General features: G+C 53.4%; 11 protein-coding genes across 11 annotated transcripts; 5 read left to right on the forward strand and 6 right to left on the reverse strand.

Annotated features, from left to right (window-relative positions):
• Positions 1 to 99: 99 nt before the first annotated feature.
• Positions 100 to 1,284, forward strand: BP01DRAFT_352340 (5'/3'-nucleotidase SurE). The gene is made up of 2 exons (XM_025573917.1): positions 100 to 474; positions 543 to 1,284. The coding sequence occupies exons 1-2, from the start codon at positions 300 to 302 to the stop codon at positions 1,268 to 1,270; spliced, it is 903 nt and encodes a 300-aa protein (XP_025435774.1). The 5' UTR covers positions 100 to 299; the 3' UTR covers positions 1,271 to 1,284.
• Positions 1,285 to 1,364: 80 nt separating this feature from the next.
• On the reverse strand, positions 1,365 to 2,731 carry BP01DRAFT_6640 (uncharacterized protein). The gene has a single exon (XM_025580006.1). The coding sequence runs from the start codon at positions 2,697 to 2,699 to the stop codon at positions 1,791 to 1,793; it is 909 nt and encodes a 302-aa protein (XP_025435775.1). The 5' UTR covers positions 2,700 to 2,731; the 3' UTR covers positions 1,365 to 1,790.
• Positions 2,732 to 3,142: 411 nt separating this feature from the next.
• BP01DRAFT_6670 (uncharacterized protein) lies at positions 3,143 to 3,956 on the reverse strand. Its single transcript, XM_025580010.1, has 2 exons — positions 3,766 to 3,956; positions 3,143 to 3,695 (listed from the first exon to the last, which is right to left on the reverse strand). The coding sequence occupies exon 2, from the start codon at positions 3,671 to 3,673 to the stop codon at positions 3,221 to 3,223; it is 453 nt and encodes a 150-aa protein (XP_025435776.1). The 5' UTR covers positions 3,674 to 3,695; positions 3,766 to 3,956; the 3' UTR covers positions 3,143 to 3,220.
• BP01DRAFT_6649 (MCT family MFS transporter) lies at positions 3,917 to 6,132 on the reverse strand. Its single transcript, XM_025580008.1, has 5 exons — positions 5,515 to 6,132; positions 5,339 to 5,445; positions 4,648 to 5,267; positions 4,134 to 4,582; positions 3,917 to 4,071 (listed from the first exon to the last, which is right to left on the reverse strand). The coding sequence occupies exons 1-4, from the start codon at positions 5,750 to 5,752 to the stop codon at positions 4,153 to 4,155; spliced, it is 1,395 nt and encodes a 464-aa protein (XP_025435777.1). The 5' UTR covers positions 5,753 to 6,132; the 3' UTR covers positions 3,917 to 4,071; positions 4,134 to 4,152.
• A 100-nt stretch (positions 6,133 to 6,232) lies between these two features.
• Positions 6,233 to 6,755, reverse strand: BP01DRAFT_378406 (E3 ubiquitin-protein ligase RNF103; the record flags this gene model as incomplete). Its single annotated transcript, XM_025577057.1, has 2 exons — positions 6,233 to 6,612; positions 6,668 to 6,755. 2 exons carry the CDS (start codon positions 6,753 to 6,755, stop codon positions 6,233 to 6,235), a joined length of 468 nt encoding a protein of 155 aa, XP_025435778.1.
• Positions 6,756 to 9,375: 2,620 nt separating this feature from the next.
• On the forward strand, positions 9,376 to 10,946 carry BP01DRAFT_352342 (putative endo-1,4-beta-glucanase). Its single transcript, XM_025573918.1, has one exon. The coding sequence runs from the start codon at positions 9,632 to 9,634 to the stop codon at positions 10,838 to 10,840; it is 1,209 nt and encodes a 402-aa protein (XP_025435779.1). The 5' UTR covers positions 9,376 to 9,631; the 3' UTR covers positions 10,841 to 10,946.
• Positions 10,942 to 15,705, reverse strand: BP01DRAFT_331251 (putative salicylate hydroxylase). Its single transcript, XM_025573040.1, has 7 exons — positions 15,137 to 15,705; positions 14,764 to 15,064; positions 14,177 to 14,269; positions 12,323 to 12,818; positions 11,920 to 12,232; positions 11,771 to 11,852; positions 10,942 to 11,716 (listed from the first exon to the last, which is right to left on the reverse strand). The coding sequence occupies exons 1-7, from the start codon at positions 15,652 to 15,654 to the stop codon at positions 11,225 to 11,227; spliced, it is 2,295 nt and encodes a 764-aa protein (XP_025435780.1). The 5' UTR covers positions 15,655 to 15,705; the 3' UTR covers positions 10,942 to 11,224.
• An 866-nt stretch (positions 15,706 to 16,571) lies between these two features.
• Positions 16,572 to 17,473, forward strand: BP01DRAFT_378409 (uncharacterized protein; the record flags this gene model as incomplete). Its single annotated transcript, XM_025577058.1, has 2 exons — positions 16,572 to 17,153; positions 17,234 to 17,473. The coding sequence occupies 2 exons, from the start codon at positions 16,572 to 16,574 to the stop codon at positions 17,471 to 17,473; spliced, it is 822 nt and encodes a 273-aa protein (XP_025435781.1).
• Positions 17,474 to 18,851: 1,378 nt separating this feature from the next.
• On the reverse strand, positions 18,852 to 19,844 carry BP01DRAFT_6721 (acyl-CoA N-acyltransferase). The gene is made up of 2 exons (XM_025580012.1): positions 19,340 to 19,844; positions 18,852 to 19,261 (listed from the first exon to the last, which is right to left on the reverse strand). The coding sequence occupies exons 1-2, from the start codon at positions 19,746 to 19,748 to the stop codon at positions 19,029 to 19,031; spliced, it is 642 nt and encodes a 213-aa protein (XP_025435782.1). The 5' UTR covers positions 19,749 to 19,844; the 3' UTR covers positions 18,852 to 19,028.
• A 1,831-nt stretch (positions 19,845 to 21,675) lies between these two features.
• Positions 21,676 to 22,928, forward strand: BP01DRAFT_387951 (acetylglutamate kinase; the record flags this gene model as incomplete). Its single annotated transcript, XM_025577785.1, has 3 exons — positions 21,676 to 22,725; positions 22,790 to 22,821; positions 22,871 to 22,928. The coding sequence occupies 3 exons, from the start codon at positions 21,676 to 21,678 to the stop codon at positions 22,926 to 22,928; spliced, it is 1,140 nt and encodes a 379-aa protein (XP_025435783.1).
• Positions 22,929 to 23,183: 255 nt separating this feature from the next.
• Positions 23,184 to 24,418, forward strand: BP01DRAFT_331255 (NPP1 family protein). Its single transcript, XM_025573041.1, has 2 exons — positions 23,184 to 23,677; positions 23,774 to 24,418. The coding sequence occupies exons 1-2, from the start codon at positions 23,445 to 23,447 to the stop codon at positions 24,279 to 24,281; spliced, it is 741 nt and encodes a 246-aa protein (XP_025435784.1). The 5' UTR covers positions 23,184 to 23,444; the 3' UTR covers positions 24,282 to 24,418.
• The last annotated feature ends 69 nt before the right edge of the window (positions 24,419 to 24,487 follow it).

Consider the following 24,487-nt stretch of genomic DNA (forward strand, 5'->3'; position numbering starts at 1 on the left):
GACGGCTTGTCCGTTCATCTCCGTAGTCTTTAATTTAGAGCGGCGGGGGGGTGCAATATAGCCGAACACTGCATTACTCTGCACGTGGCTGCACTGGTTGGTGACTGACAACATCTTCGGTTACCGACAGGTGGAGTTGCTGTTCCTGAATGGTCTAGTCGAAGGATTGGTGACCAGCCAGCTCGGCTATTCTTGCGGACAGGGAGTAGTTACTCCGTGCGCTCGTATGATCGTATATAGACCGGCCATCGCAGACCTCAGAGACCAATTCCCCCCGCGCTTCAGACACCTTCGCAACCATGCATTTCTCCCTGGCCCTCGCCCTGCTGACCCTCTCTGCCCATGCGATTAACATCGTCTCTTCCAACGATGATGGTTGGGCTGAGATCAACATCCGCGAGCTCTACGACTCGCTGACTGCTGCGGGCCATTCGGTGGTGATCTCCGCGCCCGCAGAGAACGAGAGCGGCACTGGTAAGAGTTGCATCGCAAACACCCCTCCCACAGCACCTTGTCTTATGGAGTATTAATCCACATTGCAGGCTCCGACGACGCCACCCCCAGTGCTCTGACCTCCGCCTGCGAGTTCGACAGCTGCCCAGCCGGCAGCCCCGCCTACGGCTACAACGCCTCGCAGCCGCGCTTCAACTACGTCAACTCCTACCCAGTGACCGCCATCAAATACGGCATCAACACCCTTGCCTCGAAGTACTTCTCGGGCTCCGCTCCGGACCTGGCCGTCACCGGTCCAAATGTCGGCTCGAACCTCGGCTGGGAGGTGTTCTTTTCCGGGACCGTCGGTGCGGCCACTTACGCGGCCAACACAGCGGGGATTCCCGCGATCGCTTTCTCAGGCGCCACCGGCTCGCAGACGGCCTGGAACGTCTCCTCTGTGCCCCTGTACAGCGAAGTCTACGCGCAACTGGCGACCAAGTTGACCGACGAGTTGATTGCGGGCGGCACCCCGTACCTGCCGGATAATGTGTGGTTGAATGTGAACTTTGGCGCCGTGACGGATGGGGAAAGTTGTACGACGGCGGACGACTTCAAGTTTGTCCTGTCGAGAATTCACACTGCGATCCCCTTGATCACGGCGGATGATGTCGAGACGTGTGGATCCACGCGTCTGCCCACGGAAACCACAGTCGTGGACACAGACGGGTGCTATGCGAGTGTGTCGGTCGGAGTAGCCAGCGATAAGTTGGATGCGGATGCCACAGTGCAGGCGGTGGTCTTGGACCGGTTGAGCAGCTTGTTGACTTGTTTGTAAGTTCTAGGACTGGGTGGTAGATAATAGAATTGAGGGTATAATTTGCGAGGTGTCTACTGTCTCATAAGACTGCCTGTCAATGACACACCGAACTTCTTGCAGTGCAAATCTAAGGAATGGAATGACGTCTCGTTGATTGACTCGCTCGGTAGCTGGATGTGTTCCAGGCAGGGAAAGTCCTCGCACTTAGCAGAGACAAGAATGAATATTTCCGATAGCAGATCTGCACTGCGACTCCTCAGGACGTCGAAAACTTGAAGACGTCGAAGAGATCGCGGAAGTCGATGGACAAGAATACCTGGAGGATAAAGTCCATCTGAGAGTGGCAGGAGATTAGCATGTCGAAGCGACACATCTTCGAGAACTTCGAATCCGCGCATCGTATCGACGGGCGCATTGCAGTGATCTAGATTCTTCTCGTCCTCTGTGAGCCAATAGATGTCCTCATAGTAGAGTTCCGGCGGCTCGTCGCAGTTCAGTAATGCGTTGTATACTTCATCGTACTCCACGTGCAGACTTCTCAAAGTCTGTCGGTGAACGGCAGAAGCGCTCTGAGGAAGCGCGGAGGGTCAAACGGGACGCCAAACCGTATATCAGGGTCACCCACATAGATGCAGGCAATGTGCAACGAAATATGTTCCAGATCGGAGCAGTCTGCCAGCCAGGTGAGGGTGCCGCGGGAGTGCTTCAGTGAACGAATGGTTATCCGCCTGACCGGGCAACGCGCGTGGCTGTTCTCTCGCCGCCACGACAGCAAGTCCTCCTCCCTTCCGCGACCCTCCCACAACTGGGCCACATCGACTGTTTCCACGGCCGGGAAGTAGAAGAAAGGGGTTAGGACTTCTTCGAGATCGAACCCTTGCTCACAATCTCGTACCGCAACCCGCCGCAGCAGCGGGTACGGCGGAGTCTCGTGGAACGGCCGATGCCGTTTTCCGGCCCTGTACAGGAGATCGCAAATAGCATGGTTGTTGTAGAGACCCACAAACTCGACGCTTTCGAGATGTGTCCACCGGACCAGCATTACCCCCAGCCAGAAACTCCAGTCGCCGCTTCTCATTTTCGAACCCCACCAAACACGTGGGCGCGTATCCTTAGGATCGAACAACTCATTCTGCACGTCCTGGATGAATTGAGGAAGGTCAGGCACCTTATCCTCGTTCAGCTGGTATTGGGGTTGCCCCTGACGAAAGATTGGCAGATGAATCTCCACAAGGCGCACCAGACGTGCTAGATCAGGATGTCGCCATAGGCGCATAAACAAAGAGACATAGATATTGCTCAATGGCGGCACCAGACGGAGTTTCGAGTAGATCAGCGGCTCTAGGATGTCATGGAGGCGTCGACAGCACCGGACTAGAGAGCACAGTGTAGAGTTTTGTGAAAGTCGTCCGATGGAGAGGATTAGCTCCCTTGGTAGATGCTCCATTGACTTAGCGATACTGACGGATTTGCAAGGACAGATGTTGGTGGGTGGTGAAAGGCCAGACTGGCATCGGCTCCGACAGGGATGGCCGCCGCGAGAGCACGTGCAGGCGAGACTGCCTTGCCGCCTCAGGCTGGAGCACGATGAAGAGCACTATGTAAAAAAAGTGCAGTCGTACTAATCTGTAATATTCTATTTTACCTCATTCAATTCTCTGCTGTGTTACACCTGGCATTGATCTGCTGAGATTGGGCGCTTTACTTCATGGACCCTCGTGGCTCACACTGTGAAGACGTGTATGTATTGGGTGTCAACTATCAACCTTCCACCGACGAACCTGGAACGAGCCAAGCAAAGAGAAAAGAATTCTGTAGGGCGCGAGAGACGCTATATCATGCTAGATTTTCAAGGCTAAAGAAAAAAAAAGTCATTCCACATTGCATTGTATACTAACTACCAATTCAGACAAGGAGCTCAGCACTGATTCCAGAAGAAAATCAAGAGCCATTTGCATCATCGCAATCTCAAAGAAGAAGAAGTCGGTCCAGTAGAGACGCCACGTCCTCTGGCTCCTCCATCATCGTCGCAGGCCCCGAGTCTTCGTCCCTGGCTGGTTCCCACAGCGGTCCCCACAGCTCCCGAATCAACTCCTTCGTCCTGACGACCCTCTCCCCTGCATCATCTGTGAGCAGAAATGACTGCACGCACTCGCACTCCACCCCTCCGGCGGGCACCAGCAGCTCCCGGTACACTCTCCCCCACCGACCAGCATGAACCTCGCCAAAGATCACCTTCAAGTCGGGATTTTGTGCCCGCATCCTACAGAATCCCTCTGCGAGTATTCTCTGGTACTTGAACCAGTCCGGCCTCCAATCGGAGTCGCCGGCGCCGGTGTCTCGGTCGACTAAGAAGATATAGAGTTCTAGAGTGCGGCGGGACCGGGGGATGATGAGTTGTAGTGATCTGACGGGTGCCATTCTGTCAATGTTCCGTTGTTATCTGTGTTGGTGAAGGATGGTATATGAGCTACATGTTTTTGCGAAGCGCTTGCATCTGGATTTATACTTACAAGGCTGACCACTGCGCTGTGTTGGGATGGGCTCCTAGTATGTCAACTCCGTCTGTTCATTGTTTACTTCAATCGGATTGTCAAGTTGTTAAAGACAATGAGTGCACACGTTCCATGGAGCTTGTATGGGTTCTTTGTCTGCCTTCCGCTGTCACTGTGTCAAAGACCTCCTTGAGCTTGCCTCGTAAAGTAGCTGGCGGTAGATCTTCAGAGATTATATGACTGCATTACATCGTTGAAGACTTCCAACCCTGACCTGCCATGTTCAGCAAGGGTCTCGTTCGAGTCTCTGGTCGCTTCCACGTACTTTGATCAAAGAAGCCTGAAATCAGCCTTATCCAAGGAAAGGCATAACGAAGAGGACTAACCAAACCACCATGTGAAGGCCTAGAACTTAGCCCTCACATGCCACCCAGTCTGCCGAACCCTCGTCACCAGCACCAGCATCGTCCCCGCCAACAGCAGCAAGCCAGAGAAGACCTTCATGCCCGTATACGAGCCCTGGTCCCGAGCCAAGATCGCCCCAGCGATAGGGTTCGTCGTCAAGCCTCCAATCGACGAGAAAAGGTAAAGCACGCCCGTCCAATACCCCATCTCCGGCAGGGGCGCCAGCTTCGCGACGAGGGCCGGGGGAAGCGAAAAGTACGCGCCGGAGGTGACCCCATACAGCACGGCGAAGACAATGTTCTCTGCGTTGGTGGTGGCGGGCATCCAGAGCCCGAGAATCAGGATGCCCGTGAGCGTGCAGACGAGCAGGAAAATGTTGTACGTGCCGACACGGTCGGAGAGGAAGCCTGCTGCCATACGGCCGATAAGACTGCACCCCGGGCGTCAACAATTTCATCCCCAACCATGGCCATAGAGAGGAGACTATACACATACCTGCCTGCGTTCAATATTGGCACCACGTACTGCGCCAGCCCCTCCCTCATCCCACTCGCTATCGCAGCCGTCTCCACGAAGTTGGTGGGGATGTATATACCAAACGTGAGCAGCACAAATCCCGCCACGAGGAACCGCATCTTAACCTCGCGCCAGGGCCTGAGCATCGTCTCGCGCGTCATGCCTGGCTTTTTCTTGAGTTCCTCTTTCTCCTCCCCATCCGCAACACTTGCATACTCCCTCGATCGAACAGTAAGACAAGTTACAACCAACAGCCCCAATATCAGAAACGCAGCCACCCGCATCGCCCACGCAAACCCGACCCTCTCCACTAACCTCCGTGTCATGATCGGAAACACAATCCCGCCCACACTCGACCCTGACGCAATGATCCCGTACGCCGCCCCCCGCCGCCGCCGGAACCAGCTGGGAATCACGCTCATGGATGGCTGGAAGATGGCGCAGATGCCCATTGCGCTGCAAATGCCTTGCGAGAGGAGGATTTGGTAGTATTGAGTGGACAGGGAGGTCATGAGGAGTCCAAAGACGTGGAGGGTCGAGCCTGCGAGGATGACGAGGCGGGCACCGACGGTGTCGCTTAGAGTGCCGACTAAAGGACCCTTTGGGTGTTTCGGTCAGTGTGTGGGGAAGAGTGCTTATCTATCCAAGCAAATGGGTCAGGGGGACGAACCATGAAGAACATGAAGAACACTTCCAGTGAAGGAATCCATGCGATCGTGCTGGGAGGATATTGAGGGAGGAGCGTGGTTTCGTAGTAGGTTTGGAAGGTGCCAATGCCTGCATCGTGTGATACTCTGTGTCAGTGGTGATTCCGGACAGGTGGATGTAGGTGCTTGTTAAACCGACTATTGATCCATCCGAAACTGCAGAACATGGCACACCAGGCCCCTAGGACCACTGACCAGGCAACGACACCGCCGTCCGGAGGGCAGTCGTGAACCAATTGAGAGCCTGGCGAGCAATCGGGCTGGCTCTTCTCCGCGGGGTTGACTATGGACTTGGCTTGCGATTTAGCCGAAGGACGCTGCCGATCGGTAAATTGAGCATCTGGAGCCTGGTGTTGCTTGGGGTTGTTCAGGAGCATGGCGGCGATTCCGCGAGATTCCTAACTTCCTGGCACCAGAAGCGCGACATTCGATACGGATCAAGGGCCATCCTCAAGATTAGTATAAATAAAGAAAAGGAGGGGTGTGTCTTTTGATGTTACATGCCCCTTGCATTGGTACGTATGCAATGACGACGGGAAAAATCCCCGACATTCCCAATGTGAGAAGACAAGACCCGCTGCACATTGGCAGTGGTACTCAATATCAGGAGAGATCGGCAAAGGAATGTCGTTATAACTGGAATTTCGATACTTGGCATCATAACAAGGATCGACATATGACAGAAGTGGGAATCTCAAAAAGACAAATCAAAAGCAACAGCAACGAAGGTGACCGACGTATCATGTCAACCTGATAGAGCCAGCCGTTCAGTCATAACCATAAAGCATCCCAACGCCTGTATCCTTGCCGACCAACACCTGGGGTTCTGCCACCAATGCAGACCTCCACGACTCATCTCAAGCGACACGTCCGACCTTTAACTTCCTCTTGCACCATGCCCGTACGGACTGACGCGCGGGCTCTCTTGCCTCTGTGCTGACAGCTGGGACCGTGAGCTCCGGTGATCCAGGGGCTGGTCCCACGACCAGCAAATACCGCGGCACAGGCCGGGCGGCACCCCAACTACTGTTAAGCATGACAGGAACATCATTTGTTGGTGGCGGGCACGGTCGGCGCAAGTGCTCAAAGGTTCGTCGGCAGAGCGGGCAGCTTGCATTGCGCCGTGTCAGCCAGTCATCAATGCACGGTTGGTGGAAGAAGTGCTGGCAAGGTAGTTGGCGGTAGGATTTGATGGATTCTAGGTCTTCGAGGCATATAATGCATTCTTCGTCGTGGTCTTGGTGCGGAGTCAGAGGAGTTTAGCGTTACGCTTGGAATGTGGATGCTCGTACCTTCGACCGAAGTGGGGAGGCGGTCGACGATGGGGAGTTGGAGGAGGTCGATCTCGCAATGCATTGCGGCGGGCTTTTCCTGTGCCATTGTGAGAAGACAAGATGCAATGCGTCCTGCGCGGGCTGATTTCGTCCTCGGGGGTTGATGGTTGCTGGGAAAACAGAAAGAGTGACAGAGGAAGAAAAAAAAGTGGTGTTTGTTGACCGGAGAATCTGGGGAGTGAAAAAAGCCCCTGGCAGTGATGTCATATACTCATAAGGCTGAAGTGACTTAATGCTCCAAAACAGGCTTTGGTGGAGCCCGAAGGCTTGGACTGCAAAGCTGTGGTTGGCGGAACCCCCTGCAGGTTTGCGCGGCAGGTGGGAAATGACGGGAGTGACACAATCGGGCGCCGTACTTCAAGTGCCGATGCGGTCAGCTCCATTGTATCGGGGTTCACCAGGGAGAGAACGCCGCGATAGGCGGTTAAGCCAGCATGTTGTTGTTTACTGATGTAGTTCATTGACTGTCGTCTGTTGAGGCCAAGAAATCTTCAGTGCGGTATCACAGCCATTACCAGTTATATATATCTGGGTCCTGGGCACTGCGGGATGACGATGGCGGCCAGAGCACGCGACTAGACTAACAATTCATTATCCTCCTGTCATGTTGACCTCTGAGTGGTGCCATGGGTCTCATAAACCTTTGCGTGTGCACTTCCAAAGGACATAGCTCTCTCTGCCGGTGAAATTCGAGTATGACCTTGGTTAACAATGATTCATCGAACTCTGATCACAACAATATTCAAACTCCACAGTCCTAGAGATCATGATGCTCCGTGCAGCTTTTTGGCGCCCTGAAAATCACTAGTTGAGCTGCCGCAGTCCAAACTCGAGGTCTGGCGACCGGCAAATCTCTCTCCCTTCCTGTTTATGTAGTCTCGGAGGAGCGGCTTACGGTTCGTGGTTTAGAGGAGTTTTTTCGGGCGCACTAGATTCGACTAGCACTAAAGTCTAGAGATGACACTGTCAGAAAGGAGGGCAAGACTCAATGCGATATAGGTGAAGAGGATAGCCATTCCACATCTACTGCTGGGACCCGGACTCTGGACTTACTCATTCACTTCCACACCAGCAGGGTGTAAGGCGTAAGTGCTGCCTCGGTCAACAGCGCGGATGCAAGCGAAGAACGATGGTGAGGTGCCGAATAGACTGTTTTATGGTGAAATGAGGAAGCAACAGCATGTAACCGCGAGTCAAGTGACCAGTGCAAAGCTGAAAGCAAACACGTTTCTGACTTTTGCTCCCACTTTGAGTCCTGGCTAAAGCTTTTCATCTGTTCGACAACATCTCGCGTTCAATTGCATGAAGAATTTGCAAATCGTGATTTAACACCGTATTCCGGCTCTCATCTTGGTATGAGTAAGGCACATACATCTCCGCGCGGGTCGAGATACTCGGAGAGGAGCTTTGGCGGTTAACGGTCCAAGCTAAATGGAACGCCCAGCAAGAGACTTCCCGCACAGGTTCGAGCAGTAAGTCCTTAATCACGAAAGCGATGCAGGTCCCACGGCCGGGCGACACAAATGAATTTGTCGCCAGTCCAGCACACGCGCCCAAATCGCCGTTCTTCCCCTTTCTCCATGCAGCAGCTCTTGTCATAGAGCTACATTTGGCTTTGGGCCATCGAACGAGTCATGTATTTCGATAACGCAAGCCACAATGAGTCAGGCGTCCGCGTCGGTGGGCAAATGCATATTTGAAGCACGCTTGCCATCTTGTCAGGAAGCAGGGTTGTTACAGGTAAATGTCTGACAGTACCGCGCGGACAAGTCTACAAATGAAAGGGATCCGGCATGTTTACTGACCTGGGGACTCCTCACATGTCTGTCTCTTTCATTCACGAGAGGCCTGACTCATTCGGTTGAGTTCTCGTAGCACTCTGGATAGAACCATAGTGGTCCGGGCGAAACACCGACAAATGCATCACAATCCTCTGGCGCTGCACGAATCTTACCCATCACACCGTTCCACTGTCGTGTCCGAGTCAGCTGTGGAGCAACGCCCTTTTTAGAGTAAAACAACCGGTGACGGACAGCATCCGTTGGCTCGACCATAGCATGGCAGACAAGGCACATGTCACTTTGACGTCCAATTGGAGGCTTAATTCGGCTGCTCGGATGGGCCTGACAGGGTGTAAAATTTGCCAGGGACACATCCTGCAGAATCCGCACTGGGGCAGGGACGAGGGGTCTCGATTGGCGGCTGGGAAGGGCGCAAAACAGCCTAATTTGGGTGAGCTGGGACCAACCTGATCCCAAATGGGCTGCAACGTCCGAGCTAGGATGTAGCCCGGAGTTATCGGTCGAGCTCTCTCCACTGCTGCCTGTCTGTGTCTGCCGCCACGGCAGTTCATGCAATGTTCCGTCAGACAGTATGAACATCCGTTCTCTTTCGACGCAAGTGTCGTTTTCATTCAGTTCACGTTTGACCCGACCGATAAAGACATGACCGAAACAGACAGAGATTTCTCCGTGGAGATGTCACCGCAACCACATGTTTCACCTCCGACAGCCAAGACACTAGTGCAGGAATAGCTTCGTTATCGACCCCATCGGCGGCCAACCTAAAACAATTACCCCTTGCCCTAACCGCCATGCGACAGTTTCACCCTCACCTTAATTGCTTCGGCGCCTCCGGAAATGGCCCAGTGCGACCGTGGTCCGGGTCTAGCCTCCTGACCGTTCAAGGGCATCACCACCACGAACAATCTATAAAGACTTCCATCACCACCCTTCTAAATCTATTTTCATCAGCAGGTTCTTTCTTTACTTCGCCTCCATCACATTCTTTCCTTCGGGCTTCATTGACTGAAGTTCTCACTTTCATTGCGCTGGGTCGCTCATTCTTCCAATCAACCAATTCCATTCTCTCAATCAATTTTCTTTCTCTTCACCAAATCTCTTCTTTCCAACCATCAGCACAATGCGTCAGGCTCAGTCTTTGTCTCTCTTGACCACGGCCCTTCTGTCGGCCACTCGTGTCGCTGCCCACGGCCACGTCACCAACCTGGTCGTCAACGGTGTTTACTACGAGGGCTTCGATATCAACACCTTCCCCTACGAGTCCGACCCCCCCAAGGTTGCCGCCTGGACCACCCCCAACACTGGCAACGGATTCATCTCTCCCAGTGAGTACGGTAGCGCCGACATTATTTGCCACGAGAACGCCACCAACGCCCAGGCCCACGTCGTTGTCGCGGCTGGTGACAAGATCAACATTCAGTGGACCGCCTGGCCCGATTCTCACCACGGCCCTGTCCTCGACTACCTTGCTCGCTGCGACGGTGAATGTGAGACTGTTGACAAGACTACTCTGGAGTTCTTCAAGATCGATGGCGTTGGCTTGCTCAATGATACCACCGTGCCTGGCACTTGGGGAGACGATGAACTGATTGCCAACAACAACAGCTGGTTGGTCGAGATCCCTCCGACCATCGCCCCCGGCAACTATGTTCTCCGCCACGAGATTATTGCTCTTCACAGTGCGGGTACTGAGGATGGTGCTCAGAACTACCCTCAGTGCTTCAACCTTCAGATCACTGGTACCGGTACTGACCAGCCCGCTGGTACCCTCGGCACCAAGCTCTACACCGAGGATGGGGCTGGTATCGTGGTGAACATCTACGATTCCCTGTCGACTTACACCGTCCCCGGTCCCACCCAGTACAGCGGTGCTGTCTCTGTCAGCCAGTCCACCTCAGCCATTACCTCTACCGGAACTGCTGTTGTCGGTAGCAGCAGCGCCGTTGCTACCTCGGCTGCCGTGGCTACCACCAGTGCCGCTGCCACCACCGCTGCCGCCGTTTCCAGCCCCGATGCCAACACCCAGATCGCTCAGCCCAGCAGCAGCAGCAGCTCTTACTCCCAGATCGCCGTGCAGGTGCCCTCCTCCTGGACCACCTTGGTGACAGTCACTCCTGCTGCTCCTGCCGCAACCACCCCGGCTGCTGTCCCCGAGCCCCAGACTTCTTCCGTCAGCTCTGGTGCCACCACCACTAGCAGCAGCAGCGGTGCCACTCAGTCTCTGTACGGGCAGTGCGGTGGTATCAACTGGACTGGTGCTACTTCTTGTGTTGAGGGTGCCACTTGCCACCATTACAACCCCTACTACTACCAGTGCATTTCTGCTTAGATGAGTGCTGTGTAGCGTATTTTAGCTCGATTTGTCGATCTGAAAGTCTGCTGGACTATTTGTACATTAGCTGAATTATAACTAAGGCTTGAATCTTACATCCATTTTCCAACTGTTTCGCCACCGTAGAGGGTAAAGGATTATAATGCAAGCGGCAGCTAGAATATGGCTTGTGCTTGACATGTTGCACACTTTCCAGTGCTTTAAGCGAATGGATTGACGCTTTCAACGGACAGCAATGAGTATAGCTCGGTACTCAATTGCTTGGGTAGGAGGCCGTGTAGGATGCAAGACTCTCGCCGCATTGCAACACGCTTTTCTCCGCAATCTGTGTCTCGTGGCTTCTGGGGGAGTTGCTGTCGTAGATTTGATGACCTATACAACTTATCTAACCCAGGATTCATCTCCAAATCGGACTCGGAACTTGCTAAACCTTGTTTCACCCGATTGACGAACCCACTCCTCGAACGCCCTTTCACAGTCCCGAATCACATCCAACCCCATCGTCTGCCTCATTCTCCACGACAAGAACCCAGTCCAGTCACTCTCCCTCGTGACACCCATAAACCCCAGGAAAAAGTCCCGAATCATTTGCAGAATCCCGTCTGGAAGGTGGAATACAGACCGGTTCATGCGCGCCGCACGCACATTCCGCGTGGTACGTGCTTTCCGGAGATTTTCGTACAACTTTAGGATTGAGGCGATGCTGTCCGAGGTAGACAGCTCTCTGCCTTCTGATCGAGACTTTGTTAGATGCGCCTGCAGCAGCCCGAGGAGTCTGCCGATCACGGCGCCATCCTCGACTGCCATCGCCGCCCCTTGCGCTTGGTACGGCAGGGTGGGGTGGCAGGCGTCGCCCAGGAGAGCGATCGGGCCCTGTGCTTGGTTAGTATATACTGGGATGGCAGTGAGGAGGAGGGTTGGACGTGCCTTTGTCCATGTTGGGAGTTCAGGGAGTTGGGTTAATTTCCACTTGGAGACAGAGGAGACTCGCGAGAGGAGCTTCTCGAGTCTGCACGCGGTCAGCATACCACTTCATCCAGGCAGCCCAAGCACCACCAGGTAATTGGAAGACATACGTGGGATCCCAACCCGCATAACTCTCCCTCATCTCCTGCACTCCTGCCTCCTCCCTCCGCTTCCCCGGCGGCAGATCATCCGGCCGCAACAGCACCAGATTGTATTCCCTGCCGCCCCGCACCGGGTAGAAGATGGTATGCTTCTGTGGGCCAATGTAGCTGGTGACCGCCACCCGACGACACAGCTCATCTACATCCTCACTGTGGAGTGCGTCCAGCTCCTCCTTGGGGATGACCGCTCGATACGCTAAATCCCCGGTTTCCTGGGGCGTGTAGCCTCCGATCACCCAGTCACGCACCTGCGACCAGAGTCCTAAAACCATATTAGAAACTGCTCAACAGCCCATCCCCTTCAACCCAGCACCTAGAAACCTGAAAGGAAAGAAAAAAAAAAATTACGAACCATCAGCACCAAGAACCACATCCCCTCTCACCCCCTCCCCCCCACAAACCTGCACCTCCAGCCCCTCAGAACCCTCCTTACCCAGCAAGGCAACCCCCTGAACAACAACCCCAAATCGAACCTCCACCCCGAGTCTAATCGCCTCGTCATACAGCACCCGATGATAATCCCCCCGATGAACCACCAACCACGGCGCCGCATACTCCCGCTCAACAGCCTCTCCGAACGGCATGCGCCGGAGCAGCTGGCCATCGTCGTAGCGCCGAAGATCCACATGCTGGAGGGTCTTTGCTGCACCAGCTCCGAAAAGCTGCGGGAGGAGGTTGAGGGACTGCATGATCCGCGTCCCGTTCGGCGGGATTTGGATGCCCGCGCCGAAGGAGGAGATGGAGGGGGATTTTTCCAGGATGAGGATGCGGAAATCAGACTTTTGGTGGGCGAGGGTGATGGACGTGGTGAGGCCGGCCAGGCCGGCGCCTATAATTATTAATTGCATCTTGGGGTTGTTTGGGTGGGTATGGATAGAGAAGAGGTGGAAGGGGGGTGGGATAAAATGGGGTGATGGGATGGGGACTCGATGGGGTGATTATTGATGGGTGGGGCGGAGGGCGCTTTGGCCAGTTTTCCGTTCTGCTTGGGTTGCTTGGTCGCTCCGGGGGTACAGAGAGAGGGCTTGGGGGTCATACTTATGCTAATGGTTTTTTCCTGCACTCAGAGTGTCAATGCTCTCTGCCTTGGAATAGTCAATGTTACCAGAACAATAGCTAAGCAAACATCGAACCTTCAAGACGCACCAACAAACTTGAACAGTTTTCTACCGATGACATGCCCATGCCCTCTCGTACCCGAGAATGCATCTTTACGAATCCAGCTCGGTGGATGCGGAATGATACCGTGGACTAACTCACAGCATCCCCCAAGAGATAACGATAGTCAGCGAGGGTAACTTCCGCATAGTATCTGGGATCCTCATCCTCGTCGCGCCCACGCCCTCGAAGCAGAGCCAACTGTCCAGCCCACGGGATCAAAACCTCCCCGACCAGTTCCCGGACCGCAGTGATGAACAGAGCATGGTATCTCGGGGAATCATTCAACGCGGAGTTGCCATCGTACCACAGGGAAATGTAGTGCCCGAGACGGGACCGGGTCCTTTCTTTGCATAAGGTAGATGCGCGAACCGCCTATAATTTCGTCCAGCTTGGGTCAACCAAAGAGGTGTTCTTTCTCTTCGTTAGAAACGCACTGGAAATACACCCAGATGGAGTGCGGGATGAAACTGTCTGTCGGGAAGAGGATGGCGAGTCGGTGCTGGGCGGAGGGGCGCGGGGGCACTGCGGTGAAGGCCTCGCAGAGAATCTTGTGGTGTGGCCAGTCGGCTGTCTGGCATTCTGGCGAGCAGTAGTGGCAGCTGTGGCAGCGAGCGCAGCGCCATGCGGTCCTCGATGCGGTCCTCGTGTCGCACGTCACGCATTTGTTGGGGGTCGAAGGTGAAGAGGGCCTGCCCACCAGCGTGAGAGAAGGAGGATGGTCGCTGTTTAATTCGTCAGTCACGTCTGAGATCTGAACGCAGATGGAATGACGAACTTGGACGGGGGATTGTCATCTTCAGTGAGTCAAGGAAGTTCTTCATGTTCTTCCTTGGAGGAAGAATACCGAGTCGGTAGAATGAGGTTCTCGAACTGATATTAGTTGTGAGGAAAAGGAGCTCGTGAGTGGCAGCAATTCACAATAACAATGCAGGGTATGAATGAAAGAGAATTAGAAAGATAGAGGGAGATGATAAGAAGAAGCCACTGCACTTTATACAGAGGTGGTCGGGAGGTCAGACTCCGCAGGAATGGATCCGCCATGAACACTGCATAACAAACGAACTGCGTATGTCATTTCTCGTTCCCCACTCCACATCTCATTCACCATGTTAGAGCCTTTAGCCCAGTTTCTGCCAGCCTCTCAAACTTCCAAACGTTCAAGTTGTGCTTGCGCACTACCCCGCACAATTGAAGGAATGAGTAGAATGACACTGTCTGGCACGTTTGCCGAATTCTGATCGCGCCTATCCTAACCTCCCCAGGATGTCCAACGAACCCAACAACAATTATAGTGAGCTTTGATCTGAACCAATCTGAACCAAATGAACACTACTCTCACAGATTCTTAAGTGAGAACAAGGGCCTGAAAGAGGAAATACGAGGCTATTTCCTAGTACAACAAGAAGATCACGGCAACTGAATGCCACCAGTCCCACTCAGAACCGCAGGAAGCACAGCGACCAAAGAGCCATGATACGTACCCTGGAACTGAATTGGCTGTATTGGCTAACACAAATTCACTTAGGATCGAGCCAAGTACAACCACACAGCAATTCTATCAGTCGACCCACGTAACACACCACTTCGCCAGAGCCGAATGCCAACATACACCTACGCAGCTTTTACTCCCACGTAATAATGCAGCGTGATAAACGGCCACTGCACCGTCCGCTGCCCACTGGCAAACTTCCACCCTCCAACTTCCAGCCCATCCTGTTGCAGCAGTACCGATACCTCCGCTGGCGTTCTTGTCCTCAGACACGAAATCAACCCGTCGAGCCAGAGAGACAACGAAGTCACCGGTACCACGTACGTGAAGAACAGATGCAGAGGCGACCACCAATACTCCTGCAGGGTCACCAGCAAGTTGAAGAAGAACACTAGCGGAGAACAGAGAAAGGTCCAGGCATCCCGGGAGGTGATTTCAAAGATCCTACATACCATTAGCACCATGGACATCATGAATCAATCATGCGTGGACTGTGCTAAACAAGCGAGGGCATACACAAACGCATCTCCCTCCTGCACCGCACTCCTCAGAATACCTCTCGCATCCTCATCAGCAAAATGATGAAAGCAGATGTTGAACACCCGGCACTCCTTGCGATCTTTGTCGGCGTATCGCGGGGCGAGGCGCGCGTCGACCGGGTCAGCAACGTAGGAGATATTCGGTTGCTTCTTGGTGATGCGCTGCCACGCCTCCAGATGGGGGTATAGATCCGTCAGTAGGAATTGCACGGGCGCGTAGCCAGCTTTTTCGAGGGGTTGGTTGAGTTCTCGCTCCAGAACGGGAGTAGGCCCGCCGGCGCCGGCGCAGAAGTCGATGATACTGTAGGAGGAGAGATTAGACAAATGCTCGTGTAAGACGCCGCAGGCTTGCGTCGCGAGGCTGCCGCGGCTCCAGAAGGGAATTCGGAGGTTCCAGAGCTGGGTGAGGGTGAACTGCTCGTGTTGGTGAAGCCAGGCTGGACACCAGGATTGGTCGCCGATTTCGTGGAATTGGATGCGGGGCCAGAGGGGCATTGTGCTGTTTGTCTCTGGATCTACGTAGGGCTAAAAGCAGTGGGGGTGTTGATGAGTTTGAGGACTATAAGATGGAGAGTGTCGTTGTTAAATGAACCTTGAAGGAGTTGAACCTTGAGTGGAATCCGTTCCGGATGGAGCAATCCTCCTGACGATTGAACCTGGAGGCTTCAGTCCTGGTTGGTCCGCTCACCGCCAGGACCCACTCTGCCTTTATACGGATTCCATCTGGCATATCCGTGACATATCATAACTACTACCCTCTACATGGTCGAGTGTCAGTCCATCAAAAGGACATAGTCACCAGGTTGGTGACACCCAGAGCATGCAAGGAACCAAATTGCCATGCTGTCGCACAAGAATCCTTCGCCGAATGGCCTTCGGTTGGCCTTCGCTTAAATAATACCCTACATTTGAAACTATTCGCTTTCTTCCAGTTTCAAGTAATTAGGCCGAAGTATTCTGAGATATCTTCTGGCAGTCACCATCACATTAATCTCACTCAGTGCAGAAAGTGCATCGTCCGTTGATTCAATATCTCAGTCAAAGGTGAACAGTGGCATGAGACGAGTAAAAGCAGTTTGACACTCATGGAGTTTCATCCCGACAGTCTCTCGAGCAAGAAAACGCGTTCATTCGAGAGATCGACCAGTTCTTAGAAATTTCTCCGATTCAACTGGAGCTCACCTTCCTTGCAAGCCCTCTCTTTCTCGTCAAGGTGCAAAATCCTGCTTCCTCAACAAACACATTCACTCCTTCACCTCTTCAGGACCAACCCTGTTGCCTGAAGCAACGAAAAGCAACAATCCTGTTGTTACCACCACAATAACGACACCTTCAACACTCATTTTACCGCTGGAAAGAACTATCTAGCAACCTTCCCCCAGCGGACCCACGAAGCTCATTCACTCGCAACAATGAATCCCCCCAACATAAGAGCCCCCTTGTCCGTGGGGGACCTCCGCCTTCCCAAAACCACCACCAAGAAGGCTACACAACCCACCAAGCAGCACGTCCAGCGCCATTCTCCTCGCCCTCATTCTCATAGTTCCCGCAAGTTGCTCACAAACATGACCACTACAAGCACTCCAACCAAACCCAGCCACAACCCCCCCACCCTAGGCAAACTGCACACCGTCCACCCCAATCTCCTCTACCTCGCCACCCTCCCGCGAGATGTCCGCGCCGCCCAAGAAGTCCTCCTTACGTGGACATACATCGCCGCTGCACCGCAGGACGTTGTATGTGGGCTATGTCAGCACCGGTCCCACGCAGACCCCGACACGCGCTTCTGGTGGTGTCCGCGGCGGGTGTGCACCTATCGCACGTGGCATGATTCCTGCTTGAATCAGATGTTTGATATTGAGATTCAGAACGGGCGGGTGCATGCGTTTGGGTGTCCTGGATGTGGGACCGGGTGCTATTTGAGGAGTGAGCGGGCCCAGCTGTTGGAAGGGGGGCAGGGGCAGGGACAAAAGCTGAAGCAGGAGCCGAGACAGGTCAGTGATAATCGTCAGAGTGAGTGTTGTGCTGAGGATGAAGAGCGGTAGGTAAACAGTTGGCTGATGCGGACTATCAGGGCAATGTGGACGTCGATCCGATGAATGGAAGTACGGCACTGATTCAGAGCGAGCTTCTCAACGACGAGCTTTTCAACAACGCGCATTTAAACAGCGCGCTTCTCACTAAAGAGCTCTTCGGAAAGGGTTCCCTAAGTGAGAAACCTGACCTGCATGCGGGCACCGTTCAAGAGAAAGAGATCGAGAAACAGGATCTATGGGGAGACGGCAAAGACAGTGCTGTCAAAGACAGAGCTTGAGGCACGCCTTACAAGGGATCTTCCTGCCTGAGAGGAAAGGCAGTCGGGCAGCAACTAGCGCCAATGGGTCATAAGCCATGATTTACGAGATGTATCAGGACTGTGGGCAATGATAGCCTAATGTTGATAGCTCTTGGATGAAGCCCATTTTTCTTCATTTCACGGAGGGACCGGAGTATTCCTAGTAGGAGGGAAGTATGAACCAGGTGCAGGCCCCGTAGCGAATCTAGCGAGAAAGGAGCGCCGAGACACATCTCGTCACTTTTCGCACCTCAAACACCGATCTGTTGATTCATCCTAGTCGTAGTCTGTATGAGGAGGATTGGTGGGCGGAGCTGGCGCTTGCGTCTCTTTGTTCATTCCCGAAGGGTTTCCGGGGTGCGCCGCGGTTTAGGTAGCTCAATAGTTATATCTTTTGTATTCGCAATAAAAACAGACCAATACTATCATGAATCGCAAACCTTGCCAGGTCGTGGTTATTCGGATTGTGCTGCTGTAGATTCAAACGCAGTGCAGTATATCAAGGGGTACGGCAGCCTCTAGCCGCTATTGTGAAAGTGCAATTTTCGTGACCAAGTCCCTTGACTGCTAAATTGACTATCTTTTCATATTAGTCAAGTTTACTTCTTACCCAGAGAGTAAGTCTTGTTATTCTTACTCTACTCAGGAATGTATCAAGAGATAGAAAGAGCCATAAAGAAAGAGGAAAAAAAAGGAATAGTTAACTTTATGAAGAAGATCAATTAGGTCTAATAAAAAAACTTTCAATAAGAAAGGAGCTTTAGGGTAGGAAGACCTTTCTATAGCCAATATTTTTCTAGACCCAAGATTCTCTTTGTTCACTAAAGGCCTTCTCGCACCAAAGGTGTTCCTATATATTCAGCCTAAAGACTGATTCTGCGGGCAGAAGTACAGGAAAAGAATAATGATAAATTGCTTTTCTGCATTTCATGATCGCGGCTATAGGCTGCCGTGAAGGAAGGGTGCTCCGAATCGAAGTCCGAACATGCATCCTGCCTCTTCGCGTGGTCTTTTGTTTGTGCTTTTCCTGTTCAAATGTAACACGGCGCACGAATTCTATGCGCTGCGGTTCTGCATCGATCTGTCTGAATCTGCCGTTCTTACCATTTGAATCAACAACCCCAGCCAGGCCAAAGACTAGAAATGGTCAGTGTATTGTGGGATCATCAGCCAATTTATAGGAAGTAATCGTTGACTACTCCGTGAGGGTTTGTGAACGTTGATGCTCCTTGCGAACCACGGACGTAAGGCTTTTCGAATTCCGGCCTGAGGCCTGAAACACAGATACGCGAAAAGCGGATGGGGAGAAGCGGCAAGCGAGAGGTGAGAGCAACACGGGACGTATTGAGAAATACGGAATGCTAACTTATTAAATGGCTTCTAACCAGACCTTGATCTAGTCCCAATCGACGATTCATCGTAACCGTTGCACGATTGAAGTTTACTTTCACTGGAATTTGCTTATCGTTTTGTTCGAAATGTCCTGTTGTGCCATTGTCTACCTCAAACCACTGAACTTCTAAATCCAACTGCGTCATGTGGCTTTCCACCCCGGCTCCCTCACCATGGCTGCCACTTCAAAGGGATCGGTCGTGGGATCGTTTTTGCTCACGAAGCCAAACTTCCGGTACACTGGCTGGCCGTCGGTGCTGGCATCGATGTAAATGTGCGCGTTCTCCTCGTCGCCCACTTCACACCCCCATTCGAGCAACAACCGCGCCGCGCCCTGTTTCCGATACCCGTTATGCGTCGCCAGCATGTCGAGGTCTGGTTGTCGCGTGAGTCCCATTCTCAGCCAGCAAGCCGCACGAACCACCACAAACTAAATGGGGGGATCAAACGTACAAAAATCTTTGGGTGTATCTGCCACAGCGTTGGCACGGTTGGTCTCCAGATGGAGCAGAAACCGATCCATCGTGGCCGCGTCCATGTCAGGATGCCAGGCGGGCCATCGTGGCCCGCGCTCTTTGGCGGTCTCGAAGGACCACTTAGCGTAAGCCACTATCCGGCCGTTTTGCGTCGTATCGATAACTTTGAGGTACTTTGATTTCGGTTTGTGAAGCATGTCATGGCGGTTGGCCTCATTCCACCACTCTCGCACGCCGGGAGTGTCGGGCCAGAGAAATAACATGCTGGGTGAGAAGGCATTGTACCACAAGTCGGTAATCTCGGGAAGGTCCTCGACGGTCGCAAACTCGAGTCGCAGAGGGGAGCCATCCCTTTGGGGGACGCGAATCCGTTCGGCTGCCTTCATGGTGTTCTCAGTAGGTAGTTTGTGAAGAGCAGCGGAGAGAACAGCTGGTGGGTAAGCAGTTGTCTGACTGTTAGTTAAAAGAGGGGCTTGGAGTCATTGTCAGCCGAACTTGCGACTGACGGAGCCCCACACGAATAGGTCAGCGATCCATGCGCCACTCGGCCGCGGAGTCGCCCCAACCCTTATACATACTCAATGCTTATCGCAGCACAGTACGTACCTTATCACTGCTCCCAGAAAATGGATCAGGTCTCCGATCGGAGAAATTGCCCATGTGCCATCGGTTTCTGCTTGAGAGTACAGGATGTACTGGATAAGTGGCGTAGGATGCCCGTGGAATGACCACATGCGATCCGTGTCATCAAGGAAACGTGGGTCGGCCCGTGAATCGTGATCGCAATGCATATTGCGATTTGCGCCACAGCCAACTGACTGAGGCTGATGAGTTTGAGGCTTGAAGATTGGTTTCCCCCGCCTGTAACCTGTGATGTTTTGGTGAGTGATGGTAGGCATTGTCCGATCAAGCGGTGATGCCAGCCTGGAGGGTTTCAATGCTGTCCCATGGGAAAGCATGGTAAACTCTTGTGCCACGATCGCTTCCCCCACCCTCTTTCAACAAGACGACTGCACCATGCTATTTGAGTCTCGGGTACTACACAACACCGCTGATTGCCACGGTCTCCTTCCTCTTAGCCGTGATGGATGAGCCGAGCATTGTCCTTTCAGCACTTATACCGGCCATTTTACTTGCTTGATGGTTACAGACTTGTGATTTACAATGTGAATCGCCGGCAATTGCCAACGATGACGTTCTTGGTTTGAGAGACGTGCTGCATTGTGAGATGTCTTAGCTACAACTTGCAGCATGAGTATGCCTGCCGTCATCAGCAATGGTGGTTGAGGGTTAGACGCGTTGTGTTGAAAACAGGCTCATGGATCAGAATGGTTTGGTGCGACTTATGAGACCTGCACATCAAGCATGGTCATATTGTTGTACCGATTTGGTAAGCAACCGCAAATCCCCGGGGCCATGTACGATCGCACACTCGCGCCCAGACCTATCAAAGCTGCATCCGTCAGCATGGCTGAATCTAATTCGTGCGGAACACACGAAATCGTGAACTGGTTTCCAGTTTTTTCCGAGTTCTTGGCACGCTCTCGCCTGATGCCTTTCTGTTGCTTTGAGCATCTCAACCTGGCCAGATTCTCATGAGTGCCCAATGCATGTGCTCCCAGGTCTCTGCAGAGTGCTTTGATTGACCAATGACACATCCGGAAAATAAATGACGCACCCAGCGGGGACCAAAAAATGCCGCCTGGAGATCTGGCAGGGTCAGCGGTGAGCGCGCTATGCGATAATCCGTATTAAGAGGATAATGCGAAATTCCAAAAACTCAGTTGCGGTATGAGATACGTGGATCTGCAGGACATTGCCAGACCTCCTGGTTGCTGTCAGCTTGTCGGTGTGCCTGCCCGAGCCGCATGGCTGGGAGGATGGCTGACTTTGGGCGCCCCACGGGCTATTCGTGTCATCCAGTGTCGCAACACTATCGACCCCTTCTGAAACGGTCTCGTGGCCGAAGTCTATCGGGATGATAAGTACTGGTGGTTGTCAAGACTTGATTTTTGGCATGAGGCCAGGAACCATGGCTCCAGTCCAACTCCACCATCGGTCGCGGCTATGATACTTCATCGGTTGCATGCCGACCGCGGGCTTAGTACAACTTGAATGAGGGATATATCTCAACCCAACCACATTGTGGAAACAACTGCTAACGTAGTATACTCCGTAGATGGCACTGGTTTTGTGCTCTTTCATTGCGGACGATAAAAGCCGTCTTTGATCCTCGCTGATTCTACCAAAGATTTTCTCGCCCCCAAACCCGACACATTACTATAGTTACCTTAGTTAGGTCTTCTCCACAATATGGGTCGTTTTGCCCCAACGATATCGGCCCCCCTGGGACTCACGCGCTCCTTCCGAAGTAATTTTCCACTACCCCTGCTACAATCCTTCCCAAATGCCCGACTCTACTCCCAAACTCAGAGCGACCAAGTGGCCGCGACCCGTTCCACGATCGCGCAACTTTTGCGGCAGATAGACTCCAAACACACAGCCCAACAGTACCTCTCCTACTTCAGCACCCCAACCTTTTCTGCGCGGCCCTTTGCCGTGATCAAGGTGGGTGGTGCTATCTTGACCGACCACCTTCCGTCTCTTGCATCGGCCATCGCTTTCCTCAGTCATATCGGTCTCTACCCCATCCTGGTGCATGGCGCAGGGCCGCAGCTCAACACGTCACTCTCGGCAGCGGGGGTCAAGCCAGAATTCCACGAAGGAATCCGAGTCACTGATGGCCGTACCCTGGCACTGGCTCGCACCGCCCTTCTCGAAGAGAACTTCAAGCTTGCTCAAGAGCTCGAGAGTATCGGCGTGTCGACCCGCCCGTTGACCTCGGGCGTTTTCCAAGCCGAATACCTGGACGCAAGCAAGTACGGCCATGTAGGCAGAATCGTCCAGATCGAAGACTCATCCATTCAGGCGGCTCTGCGTGCGTCTTGTGTCCCGGTGGTGACTTGCATGGCGGAGACTTCTGATGGGCAGGTCCTCAACGTGCACGCCGATCTGGCAGCCAGTGCGCTGGCCCGGGCGCTTCGTCCGGAGAAGGTGGTATACCTGTCGGAAACTGGCGGGTTAGTGAATGGAAGGACAGGAAGAAAGATGGACGTAATCAGTTTGGAGTGGTTACGGGAGCAGGAATGGACACGATTGGGGATGCGATGGCGAGTCCGGATGCGAGCGGTGCGCGAGATGTTGGAGGGCGAAGACGGCGAAGAGGCGAGAGTGTCCATTGTGCATCCCAGAGGTCTGTTGAAAGAGGTCTTTGCAGGCGAAGGCCAGGGAGAGGGAACGGTTATCCGGCGAGCGAGGAATACGAGAAGGATTGCTCCTGATGGGGTGACGATGGTGGGCCAGGTTGGGGGCCATGAAGGACTACAGCAACAGCCGGCTGCCATGGTCTGACTGGGATGCTTGCTAGGTGATGATCCTCTTGGTAGTTACCCTGGTGGTGTCTGTGAGAGCCTCTTATCACATTTTACCTAAATTAATAAATTCTCAGGATGCTCATCCTTGACCTCGGCAAGCTGAAATCCGGGTCAACGTCCGGTCAGCCCTAAGCTGCAACGGTCCACTGAGCCGACGAAGTCATCTTCAAGATTTAACAAGCAATAGACTAAGCGTTGTGCCTACAGCTAGTCTAATTTGTGATCGTGGGCTGTTAGCCAGAGAATTGGCAGAGTGTTGGGTGACGCATTGATCCTTCACCACGGCGTGAGACTTTGGCCCACGCTGATTGGAGGAAAGTGGCTGGCAGGATTAATACCGATCCCGCTCAACAGTCCGCGCTCCTTCGACCACTTCCTCTTGCATCCTTCACCCACGTTCTGTCTTACTTGCATCCGATGGGCAGTTCTCGGAATACATGAGTGGTGGAGTTGTGCGGCGGATGTCCGCTCTCTCCACCTGCACACCTGGTTCTTCAGGGGGAAAAGACTGCCGATCCCGCCGATTCCTACTCTTTGCGACCAGCATAAAAGGTGCGCCTCATCGCTGCCAAACCCTGCTGTCAGGAACAACCTTTAGAGTTTTAATTATCAAAGTCAAATTCCCTCCTTCTTTCAATCCCATTCACCATGTCTCTTCGGTCTGCTCTCCTGCTCGCTACGGGCCTGTCCCTGGTTCAGGCTCGGCCTGCCACCAACACGCTGGCTGCGCGTGGCACCATCGCCAGCGATGAGATTGTGGGATTTAACCAGACTGTGCCGGATGATGCCACGGGTACCCTGTATCTCAACTACCAACCCTACCTGTATGTTGTCAACGGGTGTGTTCCGTTCCCCGCTGTCGACGAGGAGGGTGATACCAAGTAAGTCTACCCTCAACCCTTCCCCGCATCTTCCCGCTCCATACCATCCCTCACCCCCTCTCCTTCACCACAACAACAATTCTAACCTCCACAAAGCGCTGGACTCGCCCCTACTGGTGCCACGGATGGCGACTGCAGCTCCTCCACCGGCCAAATCTACGTCCGCAGCAACATCTCCTCCACGGGTGACTACACCTACCCGACCGCCCTTCTCTACAGCTGGTACATGCCCAAGGACGAGCCCTCCACCGGGCTCGGCCACCGCCACGACTGGGAGGGGGTGATTATCTACCTCTCCGACCCCACCGTCTACACCGCCGACAACATTCTGGCCGTGTGTCCTTCGGCCCACGGCAAATGGGACTGCTCCACCGACAGCTACTCGGTGGACGGTGTCAAGCCCCTCATCAAGTACGAGAGTATCTGGCCCCTCGACCACTCTTGTGGGTTGACCACTACCGTCGGTGGCACGCAGCCGCTCGTCGCCTGGGAGAGCCTGCCCTCTGCTGCGAGCACGGCGCTCAGTGATACCGATTTTGGCAGCGCTATTGTGCCGTTCAAGGATGCGACTTTTGATGCGAACTTGGCGAAGGCTACTTACTAGTGGCTTGGTCTGGGTTGCTGTGGTGAATGAAGTTGTGTGTCTGTCTAATGGAGGATGGATTCCCGCTGTATAGTCTTGTGTAAATTTCGAAGGAAGAAGCCCATATAAGTATAATGAAAAGAGCTATTGTATCGGTGAATGCGGTGAATGGAGAGTTGATTGCGAAGACGGCATGCAGTACCTAGCTTGATGTACTTCCGAACTAA

Source organism: Aspergillus saccharolyticus, assembly GCF_003184585.1.
Source record: "Aspergillus saccharolyticus JOP 1030-1 unplaced genomic scaffold BP01scaffold_1, whole genome shotgun sequence".
NCBI lineage: Eukaryota > Fungi > Ascomycota > Eurotiomycetes > Eurotiales > Aspergillaceae > Aspergillus > Aspergillus saccharolyticus.

Excerpts from the sequence above, each read along its gene's own strand:
- BP01DRAFT_352340 (XM_025573917.1), top strand. The coding sequence starts at position 300 with ATGCATTTCTCCCTGGCCCTCGCCCTGCTGACCCTCTCTGCCCATGCG. Across the intron at positions 475-542 it reads AGAGAACGAGAGCGGCACTG|GCTCCGACGACGCCACCCCC; the intron begins GTAAGAGTTGCA and ends TCCACATTGCAG.
- BP01DRAFT_6640 (XM_025580006.1), bottom strand. The coding sequence starts at position 2,699 with ATGGAGCATCTACCAAGGGAGCTAATCCTCTCCATCGGACGACTTTCA.
- BP01DRAFT_6670 (XM_025580010.1), bottom strand. The coding sequence starts at position 3,673 with ATGGCACCCGTCAGATCACTACAACTCATCATCCCCCGGTCCCGCCGC.
- BP01DRAFT_6649 (XM_025580008.1), bottom strand. The coding sequence starts at position 5,752 with ATGCTCCTGAACAACCCCAAGCAACACCAGGCTCCAGATGCTCAATTT. Across the intron at positions 5,268-5,338 it reads TGTTCTTCATGTTCTTCATG|GGTCCTTTAGTCGGCACTCT; the intron begins GTTCGTCCCCCT and ends AAACACCCAAAG. Across the intron at positions 4,583-4,647 it reads CCAATATTGAACGCAGGCAG|TCTTATCGGCCGTATGGCAG; the intron begins GTATGTGTATAG and ends CCCGGGGTGCAG.
- BP01DRAFT_352342 (XM_025573918.1), top strand. The coding sequence starts at position 9,632 with ATGCGTCAGGCTCAGTCTTTGTCTCTCTTGACCACGGCCCTTCTGTCG.
- BP01DRAFT_331251 (XM_025573040.1), bottom strand. The coding sequence starts at position 15,654 with ATGCCCCTCTGGCCCCGCATCCAATTCCACGAAATCGGCGACCAATCC. Across the intron at positions 12,233-12,322 it reads TGTGGTTCTTGGTGCTGATG|GACTCTGGTCGCAGGTGCGT; the intron begins GTTCGTAATTTT and ends ATATGGTTTTAG. Across the intron at positions 11,853-11,919 it reads TATGCGGGTTGGGATCCCAC|ACTCGAGAAGCTCCTCTCGC; the intron begins GTATGTCTTCCA and ends GACCGCGTGCAG.
- BP01DRAFT_6721 (XM_025580012.1), bottom strand. The coding sequence starts at position 19,748 with ATGAAGGCAGCCGAACGGATTCGCGTCCCCCAAAGGGATGGCTCCCCT. Across the intron at positions 19,262-19,339 it reads AGATACACCCAAAGATTTTT|ACCTCGACATGCTGGCGACG; the intron begins GTACGTTTGATC and ends CGCGACAACCAG.
- BP01DRAFT_331255 (XM_025573041.1), top strand. The coding sequence starts at position 23,445 with ATGTCTCTTCGGTCTGCTCTCCTGCTCGCTACGGGCCTGTCCCTGGTT. Across the intron at positions 23,678-23,773 it reads GACGAGGAGGGTGATACCAA|CGCTGGACTCGCCCCTACTG; the intron begins GTAAGTCTACCC and ends ACCTCCACAAAG.